Raw genomic sequence first — 25,783 nt, forward strand, 5'->3', positions numbered from 1 at the left:
CACCATTCTCTCAACCACACTCCAGCAAAGTAACAGCTCGATCAGGCCCTCCTCAACCTTCCTCTTAATAAGAAAGTGCATTGTTATTGTTACTATTATTATTGAAATGAGCTGAAGAACTAAAAGGAGGAATGTGTGGCTATGCAAAGTCTTCCTGGGACAGGGAATCCCTCTCCACTGCTTGTTCAAAGTCCTGCATTTAGCAAGTTTCTTGTGAACAACCAAATCCCTAAATGTCCCAATATATGAAAAAGCCAGTCCATGTACCTAAATCTAAAACTTTTCAAGGGTCTCAGTTAATCCAGAAAATGTTCTGATTGCCATCAGCAATCACACTTAAAGCTCTCAACAACTTTGGATGAAATAGCCTTTAGATTCCTAGCTAATGCTTGGAAAAATCTGTAAATACTGGCCTCTACTCCAACACCTCGACCACTTCAAGAACACTGTTCTAAAATGCGAGACACTTTGTTTCAGATGCTGCTGCCCAATCAGCCCTTCCTCTTTAAAGAAAATCTCAATTAAGTTGGGAACTTTTCTTCTGAACGATTTTAAATGGTTTTTTTTTAGTTGTGGTTGGATCTCAGTTCGTGTAATTGCTATTTATATCAAAACATTAAAAGATCTGGTTATGGGGTTTATTAGAAAAGCAAAATGTGTTTTTAATACTTAAAAAAAGCCACAACAAAATACTCCATAGCACTATTTCCCCATGTATTTGCATACCACATGTTCAACAACAAAAAGAGCATTCTGCAGAAAGTTAAAAATCTCAGAAATGTTGCTGAATTAGTAGCTCCTACAGTTTGTTAGTAGGAAAACCGGCTCTGTGCCAGGCTGGAAGAGGGGGGCTATCACAAGAGATGTGTGTTAGCTTCGGGATTAAAAAGAAAAAATATATATATTGTAAACCAAAAAGCAACATACAAGACAAACAAATGCAGTATCTCTTTATTGGCAAAAATTTTAAATATAAAATAAGTGCCACTTAAAATGCTAGAAATACTCCACAGAGTGCTGCATCTTAGATGTGAACGCAGAGAAAACCTTCTTCCAAAGGCAACTAAGGGCCGCAGAGTCAAGGGCAACTGCTGGACACAAACATGTTGCCCACACTTGCCGGTCCCACCGGTGAGGGCCGGGGCATCCCGCCGGCCGGGAGGAGCTCCTGGCCCGCTGCCCGAGCGGCGAGGCTGCTGAAAAGCAATAGATAGCTTCTGGCAGCGGCAAAGGGGAAAATATTTTGATCATGTGACGCCACACAAGTGAACTAGGTTCGCTTCGTGTGTGCAACTTGCACAGACGCTGCCACCGGCCCGGACCCCGCCTTGCCTCCGTGCCCCCCTTTCCCGTCCCCGTGTCCCGCCAGGCGAACGCCTCAATCAGGCACAGCTTCGGCAAAGTAGCATCTACATATCCCCGGCACGTTCCATGGCCACTAAATGCCGGGCACCAAGAAGGTACCTGCCTCACAGAAGTCGACCTATCTGTCTATAGGAAGGAAGGACTTTCAAATGTAAGTAAAACTGCCAAGTAAAATTATTTTGGTACTGCTGGTATGCAGCTAAAACAGCCTCAAATATACCTACCTACCTCTATTTTTCCAGAAATATTTCTTTAAATAGCTTCTATGACCAACCATAAACTTAAAACAGCAACAGCTCTAAAGAACATGCTTATTACTTTTCTTCACTTGGGAATTTCAACCAACTAAGAAACACTGAATTTAAAAAAAAAAAATTACAAAAGCACAATTATTTTCCATAAATCATGCCTGAAAATAAGACATCAATACTACCATTTCATATAAACGGAAAATCCAAAATATTCACAACATAAATTGCTACACACAAAAAAATACAGAACTCCATACATTTCATCCAAATCAAAGGCTGCAAACAAACCAGCATATTCCTTTGATGCTGTCAAAACAAACCTCCTTATCTTTATTTTTAACTTTAAAAGAATAAAATTTAAGAACTACAAATCCTGTCCTTGTGCTTTCAAAAGAAATTTTCGGAGCTGATGTTTCAGTATCGTGCTTACAAACAAGTAAGTCTGACAAGGTAACCAAATAACATGATCAATGCTGGGAACACCAAGTCTCAGATCCCATCCAAACAAATAGAGGAAGGCACAGTGCAGACTGAATACCTTCACACGTAACAAGTATTTAGGCTGCCTATTTATTGTGCATTACTCTGTAATTAAAACTGCACATCAAACTCCAATTATTAAATAAGGCAAATATTATCCTTATTTTAACATAGGGAAACTGAGGTATCAGTCAGTGAAACCAGCTATCTTTAGCTCATGCAGCCAGCTGAGAGATATCAAGAATTCCTGCACCAATCCTCTATTAATACCATTTTCCTGAAGTCACATAATTTACTTACCATGGCTGAATTCACTGCTTGTGTGAAGAAGGCACTATTCCACTCAATCAATCTGTGAATTAAGCCATGTCCACACTGGGAACAGCACATATAACTACAATTGTTTTAAAACAGGATCCCTCCTTTTGGGATTTTCTGAACTGATTTCCCTTCTTTACTCGAACAAACAAAGAAAAACCATGCTCCAACTTCAGGTCCTTCTGTGAAAGACAGCTGTACCAGGGACTGCTACAGCCAAGACAGCCCTCTCTTTGCCATGCAACACAGGTCTCTTTGCCCTTTAAAAACATGACCAAAAACTGTCGTGGAACTATCTACCTTCTGAAAAACTCAGCAAGATACCTCAACAGCCATACCTGCAAACCCCTCAGGAGAGGCTTCTTATAAAGGCTGTTATTTTGGCAGCGAAGATACACTACCACCCCAATGGTAAGCTAAATGCAAAGGGATTTGCCACAACAGCTATTAGTCAAGGATGCAATTAATTCCCTGAATCTAACTACGTAGCTACAACAACAGAACTTCACATGTGAACCTAGCCACATGGTCTCTAAAGGGCAAATAAATTGATTCAGTAACTTGACAGAATCACATCCAAGAGAAAGACCTGCTACTTAGGATTTATTTTTTGAGTAAGCAGATACCTAAAATAAATACCAAACCAAACAAAAAAAATCATGAGTATAAAAAATTGAAGTAGAAGCTTGCAGGACCCTAATAGCAACATGAGTAGCATGTTTACCAAAAAAAAATAGGAATTTATACATCAAGGATCTTTCCCATTATCATGTTTATTTTTTTTAGCAACAAACAAAAATCCCATGTACATCTACTTAATTAAAAAAAGGTAAAAAAATATTAGAAGAATATTCTTTCCCCACCCTCCAATGGTGAGAAAGAGACTGATGTGGGTGGCAGGGGAGATCAGTGACACAGCCTTACATACGGAAGTGTCAGAGGGCCTATCACTCAGATGGATGTCTTCATAAACAATTACCACATCACAAACCTAAATTCAGTATCTTTTCAAACCTGAGAAGCCTACAACGTAGCGGGAAGACAGAGCACAGCAGTGAATTCTTAAAGGCAGGATGTCATTTGGCAATTGTGAATGTTCAGGTGCAAAAGATCAATTAATAGCTCTTAAAATTGGAGAAAATAAACTAATAAATAGATTACATACTTCTACACATGCTTAGTCCTTCTGATGTAGTTACTAACTCACAATGACTCAAATGCAAAAAGTAATATGAAAGTAGATCACACACTGATAGGTCTGTACTGAAAGCAATTCCTTATACACACTGCAAAAACATCAAACTCTATTTCATATCCACAAATTGACCACTACACATTCAGAAATCCAGCCACTTCATAAACTTGTTAAGTTTATAAGGAAACTAACATTTCCACTATTCATGGAATATAAATGCACAATATATCAACACCCTTTCAAATCATGCCTGCCAAAAACTTTTACACAGATTTCATATTAGTTTTCATAAACATAAATAAAACATTTTAATAAAAGCATCAGAACAATCACCTTAGGTTTCACAATTTCCAAAACAACTGCAGGCACCTTCAGATAACATAAGCATCCTACATTGGGAATACAAAGTCTGCTACAAGATACTTCATATTTGCAGTAAGAACAATACCCACATGAAAAGCAATCTTTAAACAAGACATAACAATTGTGATTTCTACATCGAATCTGTCCACTTCAAAACTGAAGACAATGTATCTGCCAGATAAAACAACCAGACTTGGTGGTAAGAAGTCTGTGCATGCACCCCCGTACGCACCCCACCCCAGCACACACTGGTGCTCTATGCAGAATAGTCATCAAAAGACAAGTTCCACGACACTAGCTAAGCTCCTGGGCACTTGTTCAACTGAATTTTCCTCAGAGTTTAATTTCTGTGAGAAATCTAGTGCCTTTATATAGATGACATTGTGTATGTAATGATAAAACAGTACAAGAAATATTGAAATTTTGGATTACAGTGCCTTTAGTTTAAGGTGACTGTACTGATTCAGCAGACAAATCCCTTGTTTTGCTCAGTTATTTGTCTTCTTACTCGATGAACAGATGCCAGTAAAGCTTACATTCTCCCACAACAGAATGTGTTCACAGTAAGATTGGATTTATTTAAAAGCTAGAGTTTATGGCCCCAAGACCCTGGCTATTTCCAAAAGACTTCTGTCCTCAGGTGTGCCTGTCTGAAGCTAACTGGATGTTACGTGCCTCAGTTTCCCACCCTGCACAACAGAAAGAATAATTTTTTACTGTGGTCCAAGGCACTCTAGAAAAATAGTGTAAACATCAAATGTACTTGGAATATTGTTACCAAGAAGATAAAGGTAGTTAAAATCAATACTGTACAAATTAGCCATCTACTGTCCCCACTGTTCGCAGATTCACACAGGTATCTTAAGATACATTCATCCCTGAGGATTCCTCGACTGCAGTGGAACACCACCCTGGATGGGTTTGGCTTTTTTGGAGCTGACGTGTTCCTGGTGGATCACTGGATGCCACACTCTCAGAACTGGAAGTACAACAGTGGAAATCCTCTGGCCCACCTGCAACACAAACACTGCAGCACTCTGGCAGGACATCAGCATTTGTGTGTGAAACTGAGCATGAACAAGTACGATTGGGGAACAGAAGAAGTAAAAGGGTAACATTATGATCTGAATGGCAAAACATACATCAGGTGTACAGAAACCCTTCAGGTCTACTAAAAAATAATTTTAGATTTATTAACAGGTAAGACTTCCTTAAAGTAAATCTCACTCTAATACAATTGGCTCCACAAGATTTTTGTGCATTACATTTATTTGCTTCTCTCAGCACCAAGCAATACAAAAACAACACTGCTTAGCAGCACTTTTCTCTAACTAGTTTTCAAAACAAATTTGAAAACCACTAAGGTATACTTTTAATTTAAGTTTAATTAAAGTACTCATTCAGTCATACCAAAACATATATTTAACACTATGTAAATAGCCCCAAAATTGAAAGAAAAAAGTTTTTTTCCCAAGTACCTTAATAATCACAATTCTAAAATATATTCTAGCAAGTTAGCCTACCACAAACACATGCTACTGAAATTCTGCAGCCTTGAGCATGCATGCACAGTGAGTGTGGCAACACTGCTTTACATATCCACAGAGAATCTTCAAAGCCTCCTGATAAATGGCACATTTTGAAGAAGTACGGAAAGATGTAACTGGTTAGGGCACAGGTACAATCTTAGGGACATAAGAGTAAATAAACTACTGCTATTCTCATCTTAACGATTAGAATGTCAAAATACCTGTGACAGTATTTGAGGCAAAAAAGTAAGAAAGATCTGTCAGTAGCTAATCAAACTTGTTTTCATTGCATGAATTTAATCTAGTTTTAACTAAGATACTATTTCAGAACGAACAAGCATCACCTAACAGACCATGCTTAGTAATTTCAAAAATGTTATTTTACATATGTAACTAGAAAATTTAGCAATGGATTAAAATGCCTTAGTTTTCATCCCCCAAGATTCATATCAGAATGCCAAAAAGACAGTAACTGACTGCTTAGTTGAAGAATCCTTACATTATGGAAGCAGGAATAGAAGCAGGTTTGCATCTCTCTTTCTTTATTGTATCTCGTACACAGGGTTCTGCTGTTCCATGTGTAGGCATAAGCGCTACTACAGAAACCAATAACTGAACACCAAACCACAAAGTGTCAAATATATGGTCGTAATATATATATAGATGCTACTAACTGTGAATATTGCTATTTGCTACTTCTAAATAGAAGCTATGTGAATACTAAACTGTTTATTTGAAACTGCACAGGGAAAAATATATTTTATTCTCCCATTGAGACATCAAGAATCTATTCACCACACTAACAGCTGTTTAATGGCCTTCAGGCACAGGACATGATTCTGCAGCCTTGGCTTAGCCAGAACTCTCAATATGGGCAATCTATTTGGCATAAAAAGAGCTGCAGAACCAGGCATATTCAGAGTTTCTCTGCTACAAAATAAACGATACATACACAGACTCAGAGCAGCTCAACAGATTTTTTTCTAAAACTTGCTCTGTATTTTGTGCTATACAGGTACTTCTGAAAAGACCCAGGTTCTCTCCTTCTGTGTAGGTGTATATAAATCCTACACACATGCACAAAGGAGAAAGACATATATAAAGCACACACTGAGAGGTCAGCTGATGTGTTTAACTACTGCAGTGCAAATCAGAAGTGAAGAATAAAAAGAGCCTCAGGACTCTAAATATCTGTATGCTGTCGAGGATTAATCAATAATCAAAATATCTGAATGACAAGGTACTGTACTAGCATCACACAACCTCTCCACCACCAAATCAATGTATCTGTGTGAGCAACATCTATCTGCTTTGAAAATGTGCGTTTCTTCAGAAACAGGAGGCCTCTTTTGCAAGCTTCCATCGCATCTCACAATTGAGTCAGGTGATTAAATTAAATGGAAGCAGAATTTTCTTAAATAATTTAACAAACAGGCTGGACAAATGCAGACCTCAGTTCAGAGTGGGACACCATAGTTCTGCATATCACAAAAATTACCCATGCTGAGGCAAGGATTTCCTGAACAAGCATCTCAGATGTTGTATCCTACTGTTGGTCCTTTTTCTCTGTTCACAGGACAATAGTTCCTTAGAGGCTTAGGGGCCAATCAACATCTGCTTTGCAAAGATACATGACAAGTGAGCATATTCTAATGTGTGTATACACATATAGAGAGCACACACACAGATGATTATTAAAAAAAATAAAGAGAAGCCTTCTGTTCAAGTGCTGGACTAAATATTCCAATTTTCTCTTTCAAAAAGCAATCAATTTCTCTACTTAGTGATACAACATACATGGAGATTGACATGTGGGAATTAAAAAGAAATAGCAATGTACAAAACCAATTGTGTTCTGCAAGTTAATGGCAACTATTTTTTGATACAACCCATTTTATACATTAAAAATATTAATTTAAAAACAAAGAAAAATTTTTATCTCAATCACTTACTGGTTAAATGGAAAAATCATAATACAAAAAACAATGATATCTTGCCTTTTTTGAGGAAAATATAAAAAATAATTTTAAAAATAATCACAGAAATTGTGCTCTTGCCAGACTATTCTTTCTAAGCTGCATGCCAATCCTTACGGTGAAAAAAAAAAAAAACAAAAAAAAAACCCAACCAGAAAAAAAAGAAATCTGTAAGAGAGGATGTAAACCCATAAATATAAGGAAGTATTTCTAAGGGTCATACTGAGGACATAAATGAATTTACTCTCACTCCTCCAATAAAAATAAAATACTTTAAACAATTTCTGCCATGAAGAAACAGCAGCCTGAACTAGCATGTACAGTGTCTGACAACGGTTTTCCTAGCTTTCAAAGCCATAAATTCTGAACTACCTGTTTAAAAGGAGATGATGCAAATATTTTAGAGTAATTATGAAAGGTTATGCATACGAGGCCTCATTACATTATGGCTTCCAGTGACCCTTTTACCATTCCAAATTTAAAAAAAAGATAAAAATTAACACACACACACACAAATCTTATTTTCTTGGAAGAATCAGAAAGGAAAACAGAATAAAAACTAAAAACATGACAGGAGTGGTCTGTTGGAAGTAGACAAACACACACACAGCCCATCTAGGGCTTCTACTTTTTTTCCCAGGATTAATACACCATCTGCGATATTAAGCAGCGACTTCTCCAGATTCAAATCATTACTTCATGGAAAGATCCAGCCGTTGGAGGACTCCAAAAGCATACACCTGCATTTGTTCCTGTCAGACCTTGCTGTTAAAAGCTGTTAAAAGATTTAACAGTTCTTAATAGAAAGATCTTGTTGAAGGGAAAAGAAACCCATAAAATTCTAATGCACTACTCCATTTAACACAATTCACTTTCCTACTGAGAATTCAAGCCTAATCTCACACTTGCGTAGAAAAATAATGAGATCAACAACTCCCGATGCTTCTTGAAGTATTCTAACCACAACTCAAACCCAAAAGCACCCGAATATCTGGATTTGTTGCAGAGCTGAAACAAACAACCCCTGGCAGAGCGGTTCCTTCTTCCCTTCTTTGTACAATACACGGCATTTTCTCACCTACAGCAGCTCACATGCAAACACGGTATTTTTAAGAGGCATGCACGAGTTAGGCATCGAGCTAACAGAAATGCAATGAAACTAGTATTTAAAATTCTATTTTTTAATAAAAATCCAATCCCTCGCATAATATCCGTAATCTGCAACATTACAAAATGTTTGGACTTGTTAGGGTTTTTTTTAGAAGAAGGCTCTAGCGCGACCTGAAAACCCGAACCCTCGTCCAAAAGCACTGTTATTACAAGGTGCTTTCCCTACCGCCTCTAATTAGCGCGGAATTGAAAACCTAAAATAAGTAAGTAAATATAGATAAGCAGACAGATAGATAAACAAATAAATCGGTGCCCAGGAGAAGCACGCCGTGCAGGCAGACTGGGGGGGCGGGGGGCGCCGGGGGAAGGTGCCCGCGCGGCGGTGGCGGTGCCCCGGTGCCCCCCGGTGCCGGCGGTGTTTGCGGCGGGGGCTCCAGTGCCTGCGCCGCTCCAGCGCCTCTATTTACATCAGCGGCGCGAGGTGCCCAATGGCGCGCGCGGAGCCAATCAGATGGCAGATTAGATGTCAACTCGGAGGCAGCTGTCGGGAGACGGTTGCAGCCAGTTTACCTCCACAATTCAAATTCCCAACCTGGCGGGCGGAGGAGACCCGGACGCTCCTCCAAGGGTCTCACCCGGCAGCCGGCATTCCTCCCACACCGCGCCGCGCCGCCCCGGAAAGGCGCTGCGCCGCACCCGCCGCCCCGCGATCATCGCGCCTGTCTATCGATCGGATCCATTCATCGATCGATCGCCGGAGTTACCGGGGCTGGGGCAGAGGAGTGCAGGAGGGAGCGGGGGCGGTGGCCCGCCCCGGTGCCCGCGCCCCTTCGCTGACGCAAGGACTTTTCCCTCTCCCCCCCCCCCACCTTTTTTCTTTTTTCTTTTCTTTTTTTTTTTTTTTTTTTTTTAATTTCCGCGTGTGTTTGTGGAGAAGTGAAAGGCAGTTACGCGCCCGCGCACGGTCCTGCCGGCGGGCGAGTCCCCCGCAGGTCACTGGGCCGGGACGACCCGCGCGGACCGGGCGCACACGCGCGCACACACACGCGCGCGCTCTTCCCACAGGGAAAGGAGCGCGACCGCGTTACGTGGATCTCACTGCGGTAACTCCAATCAGTGACAAACTAATTTGCTGAGAGCGCGCAACGGCGCAACTCGTTCTGCTCGGAGATTAAAAAAAAAAAAAAGCAACGGGTTAAAGAGAGAAGAAAAAAAAAGGAGGAGAAAAAAAAAAGCCCCGTGAAAGATAATGGACGTTATCCCCCGGGAGCCCCCCGGGTCCGGCACTCCGGTTACAAAATCCAACCCCCCGCCCCCGTCCGTCCCGAGCTGCTTGTCCTCCGGGCCCTGCGTCTCTCCGACGCTGTTTCAAAGTGGTGGGGGAAAATATTAATTGGGTCTGAGAACAACCTAATTTCGGCAGCGAAAGCCATACTCCGGTGCCTCCAGCCCCAACGGGGCCGCGCATTGTGCGTGGCTCACCCTCGCTACGGAGGCAGCGAGGGGCAAAACTGGCCCAGAGGAGAAGGAGGGCGGGGGGTGGGGGGACGGAAAGAGGAAAAAATAAAAGAAAAAAAAAGGGGGGGGGCAGAGGAAAAAAAGTGAATTATAAAGAAACTAAGAGCCCGACACGAGCGACACGGAGGCATTAGCCGTCATTAACCGAGCGCGGGGAGTTACCTGGGTCCTGCTGATGGCCTGTCCGGTGTTCCCGGGGCTCATCGCCGGGTGGTTCCTTTGTTGTGCCGCTGCCCAGGCCGGGTTCGCCGCTCCGTACTGGGCGCCCATGTCCTTGCCCATGCCCATGCCCGCCGCTGCCTGCTGGCTTCCCGGGGCGGCCGCCGCTGCCTGGGGCTGGGGCTGCGGCGGGGCGCTGGGGCTGCTGTAGTCGGGGTAGCTGCTGCCGTAGCTCCGCATCATGGGGCTGGGGGACGTGAGCAGCTGGTTCAAGGTAGGGGTGGCCCCGGACGGGTGCTGGTTCTGCCCGGAGAACCGCGCAAAGCCGCCGGCCGCCGCCGCCGCGCCGGCACCAGCCTTGCCGAGGCCGGCTCCACCGCCGGGGCCCATCATCATGCCGCCGCCGGGCTGCCTCGGGGAGCTCAGCACCCCGTAGCCCGCCGCGGAGCCCCCGTAGCCGCCGCCGCCTGCCCGGCGGCCGCCGCCGCCACGGCTCCCGCGCCGCCGCCGCCGCCCGCGCCGCCGCCGCCGGGGCCGCGGCCGTAGCCCGGGTAGTGGTTGTACTGGCTGTTGGGGTACCCTTCGTGGGAGTTCTGCAGGGGGTCCATGCTGTTGGGGGCCGCCGTGGGGTGCATTATCCCCATCCCGGGGCTTTGTTGTCCGCCATGTTGATCAAAGCAAGGCCCGGCGCGGCTCGCCGTAGCGCTGCTGGCAGGGGCAGGGGCAGGGTTGCCATAATAGCTATTGAACTCCGAGACACCCACCGCGGAGGGGCCGCCGCCGCCGCCTCCCCCGCTCCCGCCGCCGCCGCCGAGGCCGCCGCCGCCGCTCCCAGCGCTCGGGGGCGGCTGCTGGGGCTGCTGCTGTCCGCCCAGGGGTCCCAAGCCGGGGTGGTTCGTAGCGGCCGCCGATGGGCTCGCCCATCTTGCCGGGCATCTCCTCCTCGTCGGCGCCTTTATTCAGCATTTGCTGCGGCTGCTGGGGGGCTCGGCCTGAGCGCCCAAAACACTGTCTTTTCCTCCATGTTGCTGCTGCTCCATGTCTGCACTGGGCTGAGCAGCGCCGCCACCGCCACCGCCGTTGTTGTTGCTGCCGCTGCCGCCGCCGCCGCCGCCGAGGCTGCTGTTGTTATTCTGCACGGGATGGTGCTGAGGGCGGCGGCTCCTGCGGCGGCGGCGGCGGGAATTGATTTAGCTGCTGCTGTAGTGCATGGTGGTGGTGGTGCGGGTGGTGGGCATGGTGGTGGTGGGCATGGTGATTGCGGGTGGTGGGCATGGTGGTGGTGGGGCGGCGCGGCGGGTGATCGCCTCCGACGCTCTTCAGCTTGTGGTTGGGGAGCAGCCCCGTCTCCATAGCCGAGCCCGGGTTGGAGGAGGAGGAGGAGGAGGAGGAAGAAGACGAAGAAGATGAAGATAACGCCGAGGAGCTTCCACCTTCCTTCAGAGCCGGCTCCGAGGAGGAGCCGCCACCGCCGCCGCTGGCGTTGTTGTTGTTACCGGCGGCAGCGGCGGGAGCCGCGTTATTGGCCATGTTCGGCGGCTCGCTGCGGTGGTGGTGGTGGAGATGGTGATCTAAATTATTCACGATGCTGCCGCCCGCCGGACTCCCCTCGCCGACCCCCAGCGCGGGGGCCCGGCCCGGGAGCCCCGGCCCCCCCCGGGCCTCGCTCTGGGCCCAGGCCGCCCAGCAGGCTCGGGGCTTTGCCCTTGCTGTTGTTCGCACCCGCCGGAGCCGCTGCGACTTGCGCGGCCATGATCATCGCAACATTGCGAGTCCGGAGAAATTGGTGCTGATAATAGTAACTACAAAAAAAAAAAAAAAAATTAAAAAACCCCCAAATTTGAAAAACAAAACAAAAAAATCGACTCCCACCCTCAAAAATGGGGGGGCGAGCAGAGGGGTGGGGGGAAGGAGAGGAGAGGGGCAGAAGGAGAAGCGGCCGGGGCAGGGACTTGACTGAGCCCAGAGTCTCCCCTGCGGACCGCTCCGCACGCACCGAGTTACAGCGATTTCCCTCCCCGAGTCCGTGGTTGAGGTTAGAAATGGTAAGAACGCCTTACGGTCCGTGCCCGTTCCCGCTGTGTGATTTCATGTTGAAAGTTTTTTTGTTCAGGTTTAAATGAAACTTTTTTTTTTCTCCTCCTTTCCTCCCTAACCCGGATATGGGTAAACACACGTCTGCCGGAGCCGCGCTGGCCCAGCATGGCATGAGCGAGCGAGCGAGCCAGCGCCGGCAGCCATCGCCCCCTCCGCCCCGATCGCTCCCGCGCACCCGCAAAACGCGGACTGGACTCCGCGCTGGACTTGCTCGGGCTCCCGCTCCCCTCTCTGCTCTCCCGGCAGCCCGGCGGGATGGGGGGGCGCAGCCCCCGCGGGTCCCCCCGCTCCCAGCAGAGTCCCGCCCGTGTGCGCCCCGGGGGTCGCGGCCCGCGCGGAGCAGTGAACCCGCGGGGGCTGCTCCGAGCGAGGGGTCGAGGCGGGCCCCGATGGGCGCCCCCGGTCGCCGAACGCCTGTGGGGCGGGGCGGGGAGCGGGACTGTCCCCGGTGCTGCGGGGCCGAGGGAGCTGCCGGCGGCGCTGCCCCCGCGCGGGCCGGTTCGGCGGGAGGGAGGCGAGGGCCGCCATGCGCTCCGGCTGTGCCGGAGCAGATGGATCGGTCAAACTTTCGGGGACCGCACGCTGCCCCCCCCAGCCCCGTGTGCCGTACACAGCAGCCGCCTCGTGTGCCGAGGGCCGGGACACCTTTGCTTGCGTGACGGAGAAATTAGACTTGTTTTGGATTCCACACCCCCCCCCCCCCGCCGCCCCCTGAAGATTTATATTGTATGTGCAGACGGTTATAAAATTTAACCTAAAATTCTGCAGCGGTAGCATCTGTACAGTTGTCCACATTGTCCAGCTGTCTCCAAATTCTAACGGTCATTTGCACTGATGATGCCTTTATGTATAGGGCCGTTTTCAATATGTTCTGTGTACTTATTTGCAGTTCAACAGGAGTTGATCAAAGAGAGAGAGACATTTTCGGTTTCATAATTTTATGTTTCCCCAAACAATGTAATTTCCAGTATGCACAAGACACTCATGAAAACGTAGTAACACAAACCCCAAAATATGTAATCTGAGTAACTCTTGCTCCAAATGGAAAGCTGCTGCTGACCTACATTTTTGAACCAGAACGGTTCGAAGTTTTTTTTATAACTATCTTAATACAAGTGATACCCTAGTATAACAAAAGGTAATAGTCATTACCTTTTGACCATTTTAACTACTGAAAGCATTTGGGAGATCAAATACTTGGCTATGAATACAGCAAACTGGGATGTTAGTGAACATTTTCAATACAGTAAGGGTTTAAACCACGATGTTTTAAATTAATATATTTATATGCTCTGTTAAAGGTAAGCACATTTTCAAATTTCAAAATGGATAAATAGGAGATTCAATCATAACGGTGGAGAAAAGCGCAGCATATCAAGAAAAATGCTGTCACAAGTAGGTAAGCTTTTTTGAATTCACTGTGAAAACATTAAGGGCAGAAGCTTCATGCTGTAATGTTGAGTTACATGCAATGATTATTGATAAATGTATGAGCAGTGTGATTCCAGAGTCTATTAATTTTAGTTCTCTCTGAAAAGTTAGAAACATTATTTGCATTATGGAGTCAGTTTTGAAAAGTCTCAGTGCTCGTGAAGTACATCTCGCTAATACTTCTGTTTTACAATTGGGTTTTTTGGGGGTTTGGTTTTTTCAGTTGATTGGCAGTTTTGTGTGGGTTTTTTTGGTACCCTTTGCAAGTGCAAAAATGTTATATAGCTACACATATATAAACACAGAGTGGGGAAAAAAATTGTGAGTAATTCTAGTGGGGGGAATCAGGTGCATACCCAAGGGTCATTACAGTCTGTACCAACAACAAATTGCAATTCTATGCAAACTGCTAGAAAGGGATATATCATCTTTGTAGGAGAGAGAATAACAGAACTGTAAGATGAATTCATGCCAAATCATTCATCAGCTTTTGCCAAGAGAATACTACATCTTTGTTAGTGAGGCTTTTTGACATTATCTCCTGGATTTTCTTCTTTTCTATATTCAAATGCACGCTAATTATACACATTAAACCACCTAAGTTGATTTTTAAAGTCTTTCATATGCAAATAAAAATATAGATGTCTCCTTGTGTGTATTTCTTTACATGTGTACACTAACATAAAATACAAAATCAATTACACACTTACACTTTGAGACATTTCTATTAGAGAAAAAATACATATATTGAAGATCTGCTAAGATGTACTGATAGTGCCTGGGCTGCAGAGCGCAATACTTCCGGAGACACTCCGCAATGCTTTCCAATCGGGAAAATAACCCGCAAAAGTTTAATGCAGATTTACTTTGAAATGTTTTCCCTGGGAAAAAGGAAAAAAGGATGAGGCTTTAAACTGAAGAGTTCATACCACTAACTCTTTTTCCTCCCATTTGTTTCAGCAACTCGGCTACAAGATTGGAACTAAGAGGCTATAAAATTGAGGCCCTCAGCACAATGAAATCAGTCTGCTATAAAAGGCAACACATGCCAGTTTTTCCTCCCCAATGGCAGATGCCACACCCTAAAGCAGACAGAAGGCACTGCAGTCTGTGCAAGGGAAGCACAACACAAAGCAACAACGATGGTTCAATTTTCTAGATCACAAATAATGTTGAAATTCCTTTTGCCATCTTTGCTCAGATGATGAGTGGTAGTGTTTGTTAAATTCAAATGCTCCTTTCCAAAAGCTCTCATTGTATGCATGAATTATGAATTTATTATAATATAATGTAAAAAAGCTCTAATTGCCATGCATATTATCTGCTGCAAAGTGATTGCGTTGATATTTGATATTGCAAGTGCACAGTTTCACTTTAGTTCTATTTTCATTGTTCCTTCAATTTAATTATTTTCTGTAAACCAATGTTGTCCAAGTGTGGTTTCTTTCTCTTGATTTTTTTCCTAATACCCTATAAGCTCTGGTGCTCTAGGATCCCTCTTCGAAATAAACATAATTTTATAAACTTACTGTTGGTAATTTGTTTACACCATTGGCTACAACATTCATACAGACCTCCTAGGCCACCTGTCTGTAGTTCAATCCCATGAAAGCTAGGTGCCTTTCCCAGCAGTATAGCAGCCATCCTTCTGTTTGGCCTTCCAAGTCGTACAAAGAGTAACACTGAAGAGAGAGCCAGAAAACAAACCAATATTGTAATAGCTCTGAGATGTTACGTTAGAGATATTGGAAGAAATAGTTAAATGGTTTTTTGTTGAGGTAAGAATCCAGTCAGAGGTTCAAGATTCTGTTGGATTTGACATGGCTACACACAGGAGTCTGAAAAATTCCTGTGTACAAAAGAAAAAAGCTTTTCATTGGGATCTTGTTGTGCTTTATGGTTAAACCCACTGTGCAATTTAATGAAACTGTTGTCAAATTCACTGTAATTCTCAATTTCCTTCTTTTAGATTTGCATTAGATTTAATGAGAAAAAAAGAGAGAAGTATGTGGGCTTTTATTAAATTATCACTTCTATTACTAGTTAAACATCCAGTTGAAATCGTTCTGAAGTCAGTGCAAATCTTTTAATTTATTTCAGTAAGGCATAAATCAGATTGCAGAAAAGTAGGCAGCCAGCTCAGGGCTGCTTTAACTTGGTATTTGGAATTATAGTAATGGAATTTTGCTTTAAAAGATCCCTTATGTGGTCAACATATAAATATAACATAGTGGTGTTTTCTTTATTATGTAATATTTACATTTCAGTCACAAATGTAAAAAGTAAACTATTGCCATAGATGTCCATCTGATAAGCCAGAATCTCCAGGGTGTAAAGCCTGTAGGTATGTGTAAAAATTTTATTTTAGCTGGTCAAAATGAACTTTGAACAAAATGTGGTTTATGCCAACAGATCATGGCCTAAAACATGTAGAGAGTGACACATTGTACCATTTAATTAAAATCCAATCTTTAGCAGCCACTAATCCTGGGCAATTTAATCAATTTCTTCTGGCAATGCGTAAACAAAAGGACTTAAAACCATCACCATCTCCATCTCGAGAACGTCATACATGATTTTTTTATGGAAATGCAACATACTAGATAGACCACTTGAATAGACTGTTTAAATACCTCAGTTTTACAAATGCGAATCATCCATTGAAGCCATAAGATCACTCGCTTCCTTAAAGTTAAGCCCTGATTAAGTGCTTCTGTGCACTGAGGCCTCTGTGAAAAAACAGCTCTTGTGTCTGCACTTCGGTGAGATAGGGGCCCAACCAATTTTCTAAATCAAAATAAGATCTTGCCTTTGGCAGTAATAGGAGGAATTGTTGATTTCGGGGTTCACCCACCAGTGAAATCTAGGCCTTTAACCTGAATTACACTAATATTTCTGGATCCTTTGTCATTGTTTGAGAACATCATTGCATTTTGGAGAAATTTAGGAAAAGACCATCCTTCCTTTGAATTAATAATTTATGGTCCCATTTTTTATAAATTAGAAAAGTTAAAAAAGGCTCAGTATAACAGTAATCATAGAGTTCTCTGCCAAGTTTCTTGCCCATTCTCCTGCCTTTTACAAATCTCTTCTGATGTGCAAGAGACACATGGGAAACCGAAAGAAATATTTGCTGCTAGCTGTGCATTGGTTGGAGGTCCTTCCTATTGTCAGTTGTAGCTTGCCGAGTTGACTGATACATTGAAGAAACAGTGAAACTGACAGTACACAGCTTTCACTCTCATAAAATAAATGACATTGGTACCTTAGCTGTAAACACGCTGGATGTTCCAAGAAAAATAAAAAGCCGTAAGTTTTCTTTCCTAAACTTTTTCCACTCTATAGTCTTACATTTTATATATCACAGTATTTATCAATTGCTGTTTCTAGAAGCAGGTTACTGTGGCGTCCATGTCTTAACCAAGTAAAATATGTGTGTCTAGGATATTTTTATGTACAGACAGAAATGCATGTATTTTAATACAAGATGGCACAGTATTCTTCCTTTGCAAACTGAATTTCTTCTCTATGACTATAGTGTATATGTAATTCTGAATTTTTATAAATGTGCCAAATTATGATTTTGCCTTATGCACTCTATTTCTGACCCATTTCTATAGTATTTTACCATTTACAGTCTCAAATACAGCATCTCTGAGTCTTTTAGCTGGAGACCCACCTTTTTCCTTTGCTGTAATAGTCTGTAATTCCCTCTCTTCCTCACATTATTTTCATTCCCCACCCTTTCACATGTGCATACACATCTGCTTGCTGGGTAATCCCAAATTCCTGCAGCCCAACTTGCAGCTGCCTTAGCCTCCTGAAGCATAGTCTGATAGTGATGCTGTATCACTTACAAATATTGCTCACACTGTAATCCTGCCCTCCAAGTTCCAATGAAGTTCACCCCAGTGCAATTTTCTTCAGCTCCTTTGCACAAGGGACACAAAGTGAATGTTCTTGGGGATGAAAAGGAGGAGCTGCAAAGCCTCAAAGAGGGTGAGGGAAATGTGAGGTGGAAGAGGTCAGATGAAATTATCCTGAACCTTCTCCATCCCAACTTAGTACATCTTGTCCTTTCTCAAGGGGAAAACTTCCTGGTTTGAGAGCTGATGCTTTGATACATTTACCCTTGTATGGTAAAGCACTCTTGTACACTGAGAAGTCCAGTTGCTCCCACTTCACCATCAAGGACAAGAGACACAAGGGGGGAATGCATGAACAGTTCTTTCAGCTGCAGTGCCAGCTCTAGGAGCTCCAAGCGACTGCCAGAGTCATTTGGTAGGGACCTCAGGGGGGCTAATGCAAGGGTCTGTGAGGATGCATGATGTGCCAGCAACCCAAGAGGGGAGAAAGAAAACTTATTTTTATCCCAATCCTTGCACTGACTCACCCAACGGCCCAAACAGTAGTGCTGGCATAACAGGAAGGGGGAAGAGAAGGGGCAGAGCATACGAGGCCGTTACCCGCTTCTTTCTGTTTGACCAAAGAGGAGGTTTGGTGGCAGAGGGAGATAATAGGGTCTGTTTAGCCAACACTACTGCCAAAAAAAATGTATGTCATAAGATTATAAACAGGTGCTCTTTTCCAAAACCCAGCTGAGACAGTGAAAAAAGTTACTGTTCCCATTTTTTGTCGGCATCACCCTGTCAGATATTAATGCTCCTCACATCTGCTGGTACAGTTGCTCCTACATGTATTCCCCAAACCTTCCTAGATTAAACAGCCCAGGTTACCAGACTTATTTTTAAACTATCTGCATTAGCTGAGACCCATTTGCCTAAATAAGATTAGGATAAAGTGAGCCAACAGATCTGAGGAGACAGTGGACTCCAGCTGAGGGACAATAAACAGCTGGCAGGTGGTAGTAACCTCTTCTATAAACACGACTTTTGAGGTATTGAGGGACTTCATCCATTTAGGCCCTAAATGTTGGTCATGGTGATATAGAGACAGTTACATGTCAGTAAAGAGAGTTTATCCATTCTTGTCATGTCAGGCCTGGAGTAGTAAAAAATTCACAGTGTGGGGTTTGCAACCTTCTGTTTATTAGTTTCTTATTCTATTTCTGCATCAATGGGATGTACACTTATGAAGCATGTGCTGCACTATATGTACATCTCCAGAGTCCCAGGTTTGTATTACAGCTGATGGTCCATCATCCTTGCTTACGCAGTGACTCAATGGAGCCTGTAAGCTGCAAAAGTGAGCTTGCAATTCTTGCCTGAGTTTCAGGTGGGAATGCTCCTTGCACAGGATGCAGCTGAAATGCCTGTGATCTCTAGATTTGCTCTGAGAGGTTAGCATGGATGAAGTTGCTCCACACATCAGCTGCAGAAGGGGCAGCCATGGCTTTGTTCCCAGGGAGCCAGCAGAGGAGAAGGCTGTGCTCCTGAGGGGTGCACTAGCTATCTGTTACGCACGCAGTCCCCACGGACATGCTGAGCTTGCCCCTGTCCTCAGCAAACAGGACGTCACCATCAACTGCCACTGGGGTACCTCACTTTCACATCCTCTCTGCCACGACACGTCTGATTGCCAAAGACACAATCAAATCCTCATTAAAAGGGTGAAGTGTTTCTTAAGAAGAGCACCCCCCACAGCTGGCCCCCTGCTTCAAATAAGCTAAGAGTTAAACTAACCTAAGAGAAAGGGGTTTTTTAATATCTTGGATATAAACTACTTCAAGATACGCAGATCTAAAAGATCTCAAAATGCTACTAGTCTAGGGTGTGACCCTGGAAATGCTTACTAATTCATGTAGTCCTTGCTCCTGTTAAGCCATGAAACTTAGTGACAGACTTGAGAATTTACCATGTGATGAGGACTGGATTGTTTAAAACATCTGTTTCTTCCTGCTTAAATATAAAAAGTAATGTTATTAAAATTAGAAAGACCATTTTATTAATCCAAAATATCATCTAGTTATTTAACAAAGACTTAACAATATGAGTCATCTGCATTAACAAATCCAGATGCTATAGTCAGAGGCAGGAAAGACTCAGGGACTGACAACAGGCTTGCTTTTTATGCTTTTTATGCTAATTTATTTTCTGTTTGTTTTTCATTCTAAACAGACCATCCCTAATATTTTATCTCACTTGGTGGATTTTAGGAAAATTGTAAGTGAAGAGAAAAATTCTGGGTTCTCTCTCCTTCTTAAAAAGGTAATATACAAATACTATTAAGATTTTTCTAATCTATTCAGCAGACTTCGTAACAAAATTAAATGTGTGTGTATCTTTTTGCCGTGTTACAGCTGGTTTCTTCTCATCCAGAGGATTGGACAAATGTGGTTTTCATTTGGCCACATTTAAATTTAAATTGCCACACCATTCTGTGCTGGGTGTGAACTTACTGTGCATATATCCAAGAAGAAAGGACCGTAATTTGGGAACTGCTATCCATGGTGATTCTCACCAGCTAGAAATCAGGGACTGCACTCATTCTGGGAAAGGCCACATCAGGTAAAATCATCACAGTCACCTTGTCTTTTTTGCTCTTCATTGAAGGGCTGGTACCACTGAAAGGGAATTTTCAAAGTGTCTTGTGACAGAAGAATCAAAGTTCAGCAAGAGCAAAGTGAGGCCAGTACTAAACACTTTGCTGATTTAATTTTAATACATATAATTTTTATACAGGGATCTTATTTGCACAGCTCAATGGAGTAGTGTATTTGAAGAGCACTGCTGATTAATTAGATTGGTTCAGTATGAATGAATTAGGTGATCTCTATTTTATGTCTGTTTCAAAGTTCACTATTGTGAACTTCACCCCATTCGGTGCTCCATCCTGTTCAAAAGACTTATTGCTAACTTTACTTGGGCAAGAAAGGGAATCATTAAAATCACTAAGCAAGCCTCATGAGTATGGTGGGTTCTCTTACAGTTATATAAATGCACCTCATTACTAAGGGGAACTGACTTTCTAGGTAGGTTTTGAAAACAGAGGGATCATGAGTTGGAAGGTGTGGAAACTGCAGGTTTTATGACCAGACCTGAACCCAAGTTCTCTGTTCCTGGGATGGAGTCTATACCAGCTTTAAAAGTAATCTGCCTCTTTTTATAACTATATTGTGTATTTTGCTCCTATTTTCTCTAAAGACTGCAGAAACAACTGATTTAATTTATTAGGAATATTTATCTCAACCTGTCAGTAAAAACAAATTCACATTTCCCTTAGAAATACAACAAAGGTGGAAAATGCTAGACTTTCCTTTTTGCTTCTTTACTTCCAGTTCAGGAGTTCCTTTATTCAGTCTGATGTTAAATCTACTTGTATTAGAGAATCCTTTTTATCTGAGCAAATCTTATTCCTTAGCAATGAATCTCAGAACATTGTGGGGTGATTGTATAAAGCCATTGCTTTTTCTTTATTGCCCACTAAAGAAACATTTATGATTAAATGGGAAAGGGAACTATCTCATTCTCCTGAGCTGGAGATATTGGACTCAATAATGTCCTTCATATGTGTATGCTCTATTTCAGCTAACCTGTTAGAATTGCAATATAAAATTGTAAATCAATGGCATCAAGCACCTGTGAAGATGAGTAAGATTGCAAGTCATTTCTCAGATAGATTTGGAGAAACAGCTCCCAGCCAAGAACTCTTTTACATGTTCTACAGGGTCTGTCCTAAATTACCGCAATAAAGTCACTTGTTATACATCATATTGAGAAAATTTCCAGCTGTCTGATGTCAAGTACTGAGAAATGCTATACATAGGGACACTTGGACTTTGAGGTATGTGACATACAACTGGATATTAATAAAAATTGAGTTACAGGTTATTCAACTGGTTATTTGCAGAGCTAAAAATTCAGAATCTTCTTCAATAATGAAAGTGGATCCTCAGGAATTTGTTCAAATTTGTTCTGTTTAGCTAATAACTGCAGAAAATGCATTATTTCTATATAAGGTGTTCCTTTATTGATTACTTTTGTGCTGGTATGAATAGTTAAACTCAGATACTCATAAACACTTTATGGGCTAGAAAGAATGAAAGTAATGAGGAATTTTGTTTGTTTTTCTTGTCTTTCTGTAATCATAATGGTATCTCTTTTTAAGCTTGTTATCTTCTGCTCGGCTGATTCTCTTGTAAGGGCTTTAATAATACAAATTTAATATGAAGTATACCTTTGTACCTACAAATATATATCAGTCAAAACCCTTACTTTCTGCCTTTAGGAATAAATTTACTAAGACTTATATATGTGAAATATCTCCAGACCTTACAAAAGCAGAGTTGTTAGTGCCCCGGCATGCTTTTTACCGCCACAGAGCTTGGAGATCAGTGCAGTGTAAAACTTGGCATGGCAGCCAGAAAATATAAAATAAAAATACACACCACCCAGGTGATGATCTTTCAGCCCCCCTCACAGAGCTGACAGTAGCCACTGAGCACACCCTGTCACAAGGGTGTTCTCACTCTTCCTGCAGAGGACACCAGAAGGTGGGGTGGATATGTCTTAGTGTGTCAACCTGGTGGTTTATGCTGCTTTGGGAGAGTGATGGCAGGTCTGCTGCTGGAAAAGGGATTAGAATGTTACCTAGAAGAATGCAGATAAAAGGAGTCAAAGAATGATCAAAGAATGAATCAGAGAGAGGAGAAACTCCAAGGAGAGGCACCTGCACAGAAGATTGCATCACAAGAGGTCAAAACATCTTGGGGCTCTGGATTGATAAACATGAGGCAAAAGCTATAAGCTAGAAAAGAAAATGGTGACTTCTTCACTTGGTGTCTTTGACTCAAAAATGGTTTCTAGATGTTTGCTCATTTATGAATCATAAGGCTTAATTACATGAAATTGCTTGACCTGTGTTGTACCTCAGGTTATGTTACCTAAAGGTATCTTCTGACCTTAAATTTTATGAATCTGCATAAAGTAGCTGTAAGGAAAGAAGAGCAGAATATAATGTTGTTTCACTGATTTGAATTACAACATGCATTTGCATCTTCATTTGCATTTACTGTCTTAAGAGTAACTGTACTGAATGCACTTGTGTGATAGAGTTGTCACTGTGAGTTGAAAAGAGGTGAATGTGTGTTCTGAATGACCAAGATCACATTTACAGGACTGATGTCTACCAGCATAGCTCTAAAGAGATGCCAGGCATAGCTGTGTCAACAGAAGCCTCTAGTAGAGACACAGTTGTACCAGTAAAATGGTATTTTCACCAATAATATTTTATGCTAGTGCTGGGAGATGGTTTTATCCTACTAGCAGACAGTACAGATGTATCCATGCTAAACTGCTTAGGATTTTAGTATTCACAGCAAAATACTCCCCTCAGAGATTCCTAAACCAGTTTTGTTGGTGCTGCCAGAGAAAGGGCATGCAACTGGCCCTGGCAACTGTCAGCTTTGTGGTACCACACATGACAGCATTTAATAAAGGGAGAGTGCAGAGAGAGTTTCAGGAGAAGTCCAGGCTAAATCTGTTGGCCAAATAGTTATGTCAGGGAGGAGTGTGAAAAGATCAGGCTGAACGAAGTCAGAATAAACAAAAAGTTCTTTCTCAAAAACAGTTTCTGTCATTTGAAGCAAAGGTTTAACAATACTGGCAAAAGTGATACTGGAATAAATTGCGCTGACCCCATGGTTTTTGTAATTAAAACTACACTGGAAAATTCTTTGTGGTGTAAACTGGCTCTCAGAAAAGACTCTAGGGGAAAGGGTGAAGGGTGGTAACAGTTAGCACTTCATTCAGGAGCAGGGAACGAGGAGGGAACATCACTGCTTTGGTCTATAAGCGTAGGCCAGATGCACCAGCCTGATCAGGCTGTGAGCAATTCTCAAGCCTTGCCCGTGAAAGGTGTGGGTGTTACTCTGTTTTACTCTTATTTAGCTGTGCTCACGGCCTCCATTTCCAGGGAGTTCCTAGGAGGTAGATGTGCACAGCTTTAGGACCAGCCTGGCATAGTGAGTTTCTACTGAGCTGGTGCTCAAAAGGGCAATTCTTTTTCGCTGTTCATATCTAGGTGCTCTATAATTTGGAAGGGCATGACCACTAATCAACCTTTACTCCACCTTAATAAAGTTGTGCAATATTCCATGCCCTTAATTATTTTTTTTCTTTTTATCCTCCATAAACTTCTTGAAGCCTTTTAGTACTCTGATGCAGTTTTTCTTCTGTCACTGGTTCTGCAGCTTCAGCTATAGCAGTGATTTTCCTGCTCAAAGGAGGTTTATACAACTCACTGGTTGTATGTTAGAGCTTTCACTGCATCTGCACCACTCACACCTGAGCCCTTCTCCTCACGGAGGAAAAGGACTCAAATGCTGAACCTCAGGGCATTCAGAAACCATTTGAAGGTGATTGTGGAAATGATTGTTGGGAATGTGTTTTTAAGCAAGGTGAACTAGGGGTGAGGGTTTTGGGGAAGCAGATTTTCCTGGCTGCTCTGACTGCTTCTTCTCTCTCCCTCTTGAGCTGTTGTGCCATTTTTGCCTCGTGGTGCTGTTCACAGTGCTCACCCACCACAGGGATTTTCTCCTTATTTCCAGAGCTGAAGCTCTGACTCTTCCTTCACTCGTCCCACTATCACCCCCTTTGTCTGTCCCTCATTGCAGCAGCTGCCAGTCTCACGTGTGCGCAGACATCCCACGCAGGGCTGTGTGGTGCTTTGTTTCACTCCTCCTCTTGGGAAAACTTGAAGGACTGGCAGTGAGGCAGGAAGGTGAGGGATCTGGGAGAGGTGTAGGCACATCTCAGGGCAGGCCCAGCTAGAGGCCGGGAGATGCAAATGAATACAGAAAATATTGCAACCTCTGCTCCAAGGTTGTGCCGTGTGCCTTAGAAAGGACGGCGCTGGCACACAGGAGGTCTGGAGAACGCTGAAGCGGCCCATTCCTCTCCATGAGGTGTGCCAACACACACCCAAGCAGCCCAAGAAGACGAACACAGCTGGGAACAAGAGCCTGTGGATTAGTGAACTGCTCTCTGCAGTTACTGCGCGTTCTTGCTTGCCCTTTCCAAGAAATTTGGGCTCACCCAGGAAAGGGAGGGCTCAGCTGCCGGGGGAGGTGGGAGCAGCGCAGATCCTAATTCGCTCCCTTGGCAGGCCTGGTGCAGAGCCAGCCGTGCCAGGGTGAGGGGGGGCCTGCAGCTGGCTGTGCCCAGTGCTGCTGGCCACTGCCCTTCTGTGCCCAGCCCAGGCATGGGAGATACTGCTCAGCTTGGTTTGGTTCTGCCGGTGGAGACAGGACCAGGGTGAGGCATGCACCGCCTGCTGCCCTGAGCCAGAGAGGGTTCAGATACCCAGCGGGAAGCCCAGTGGGGCTCAGGAAGGATCAAAACTTTGGCATGAATGTGGGAGAGTCCTGGCAGGGCTGTGCTGGGCGACTCCTTTGGCAAACGGCCTCCGGCTTGGAGTACGAGCACTGTGCAGCCCCTTGGTGAAGCACTGGGGCGGTGACTGGTTTGGGGACATTCACAAGGGTCCCTCTTGGAGATGGAAGCTCTGCTTGGCGAGAGCTGTGTTTGCTTTTGCTGGCACAGAGAGGAAGATTTAAAAAGCAAACAAACAAACAAAAAGCCACAATGGCTGAAACAGTGAGTTCAAATACCACTTACACTCATGTGTTGCAAATTTGCTCCACAAAAAAATGTTATTTTAGCACAAAGATTTAGGGAGTGTGAGCAACACAGATGCCAAGCTGTTCCAATAACAATATGTGAAGAAATATTTATATAGGACTCCAAGTTGAGTGGGCAAAAAAAGTGTGTGTCTTTAAATCAATTCAATCCGGCTCGGTGCAGCTAAGTGCCCCGGCCCTGGTGCTGCTCAGGATGATCCCGGGAGCAGTTTGCGAACACCGGGAACCCCGGGAGCGGCCGCCGCGGAGCCGCGGGCACGGGCCGGGCGCGGGCCCAGCTCCGCCCGGCGCCACCTCGCGGCCGCCCGCCCGCCGCGCGCCCGGTGCCTGCCGGGAGCGGCCGCCATGTCGCGCACCGCGGGCTGTGGGCAGGGCGGGGAGGGCTCCTCTCC

General features: G+C 43.9%; 1 protein-coding gene and 1 long non-coding RNA gene across 3 annotated transcripts in view; one reads left to right on the forward strand and one right to left on the reverse strand.

The window, feature by feature from the left end:
* ARID1B (AT-rich interaction domain 1B) overlaps positions 1-12,206 on the reverse strand; it is a 327,679-nt gene extending 315,473 nt beyond the window's left edge. Inside the window, 7 exon segments of the mRNA XM_039569802.1 lie at positions 10,268-10,737; positions 10,740-11,157; positions 11,159-11,236; positions 11,239-11,446; positions 11,448-11,521; positions 11,523-11,570; positions 11,573-12,206. Coding sequence (XP_039425736.1) covers positions 10,268-10,737; positions 10,740-11,157; positions 11,159-11,236; positions 11,239-11,446; positions 11,448-11,521; positions 11,523-11,570; positions 11,573-11,794 — 1,518 coding nt within the window. The 5' untranslated portion in view covers positions 11,795-12,206.
* LOC109144896 lies at positions 10,460-15,320 on the forward strand. Of its 2 annotated transcripts, none has more exons than XR_005604281.1 (3): positions 10,460-10,538; positions 13,663-13,760; positions 14,753-15,320. It is a non-coding gene; the product is annotated as an uncharacterized LOC109144896 (long non-coding RNA). The 2 variants fall into 2 exon arrangements; XR_005604280.1 differs by lacking the exon at positions 10,460-10,538 and adding an exon at positions 12,212-12,309.
* The last annotated feature ends 10,463 nt before the right edge of the window (positions 15,321-25,783 follow it).

The sequence above is a fragment of the Corvus cornix genome, chromosome 3 (genome assembly GCF_000738735.6).
Source record: "Corvus cornix cornix isolate S_Up_H32 chromosome 3, ASM73873v5, whole genome shotgun sequence".
In the NCBI taxonomy this organism is placed as follows: domain Eukaryota; kingdom Metazoa; phylum Chordata; class Aves; order Passeriformes; family Corvidae; genus Corvus; species Corvus cornix.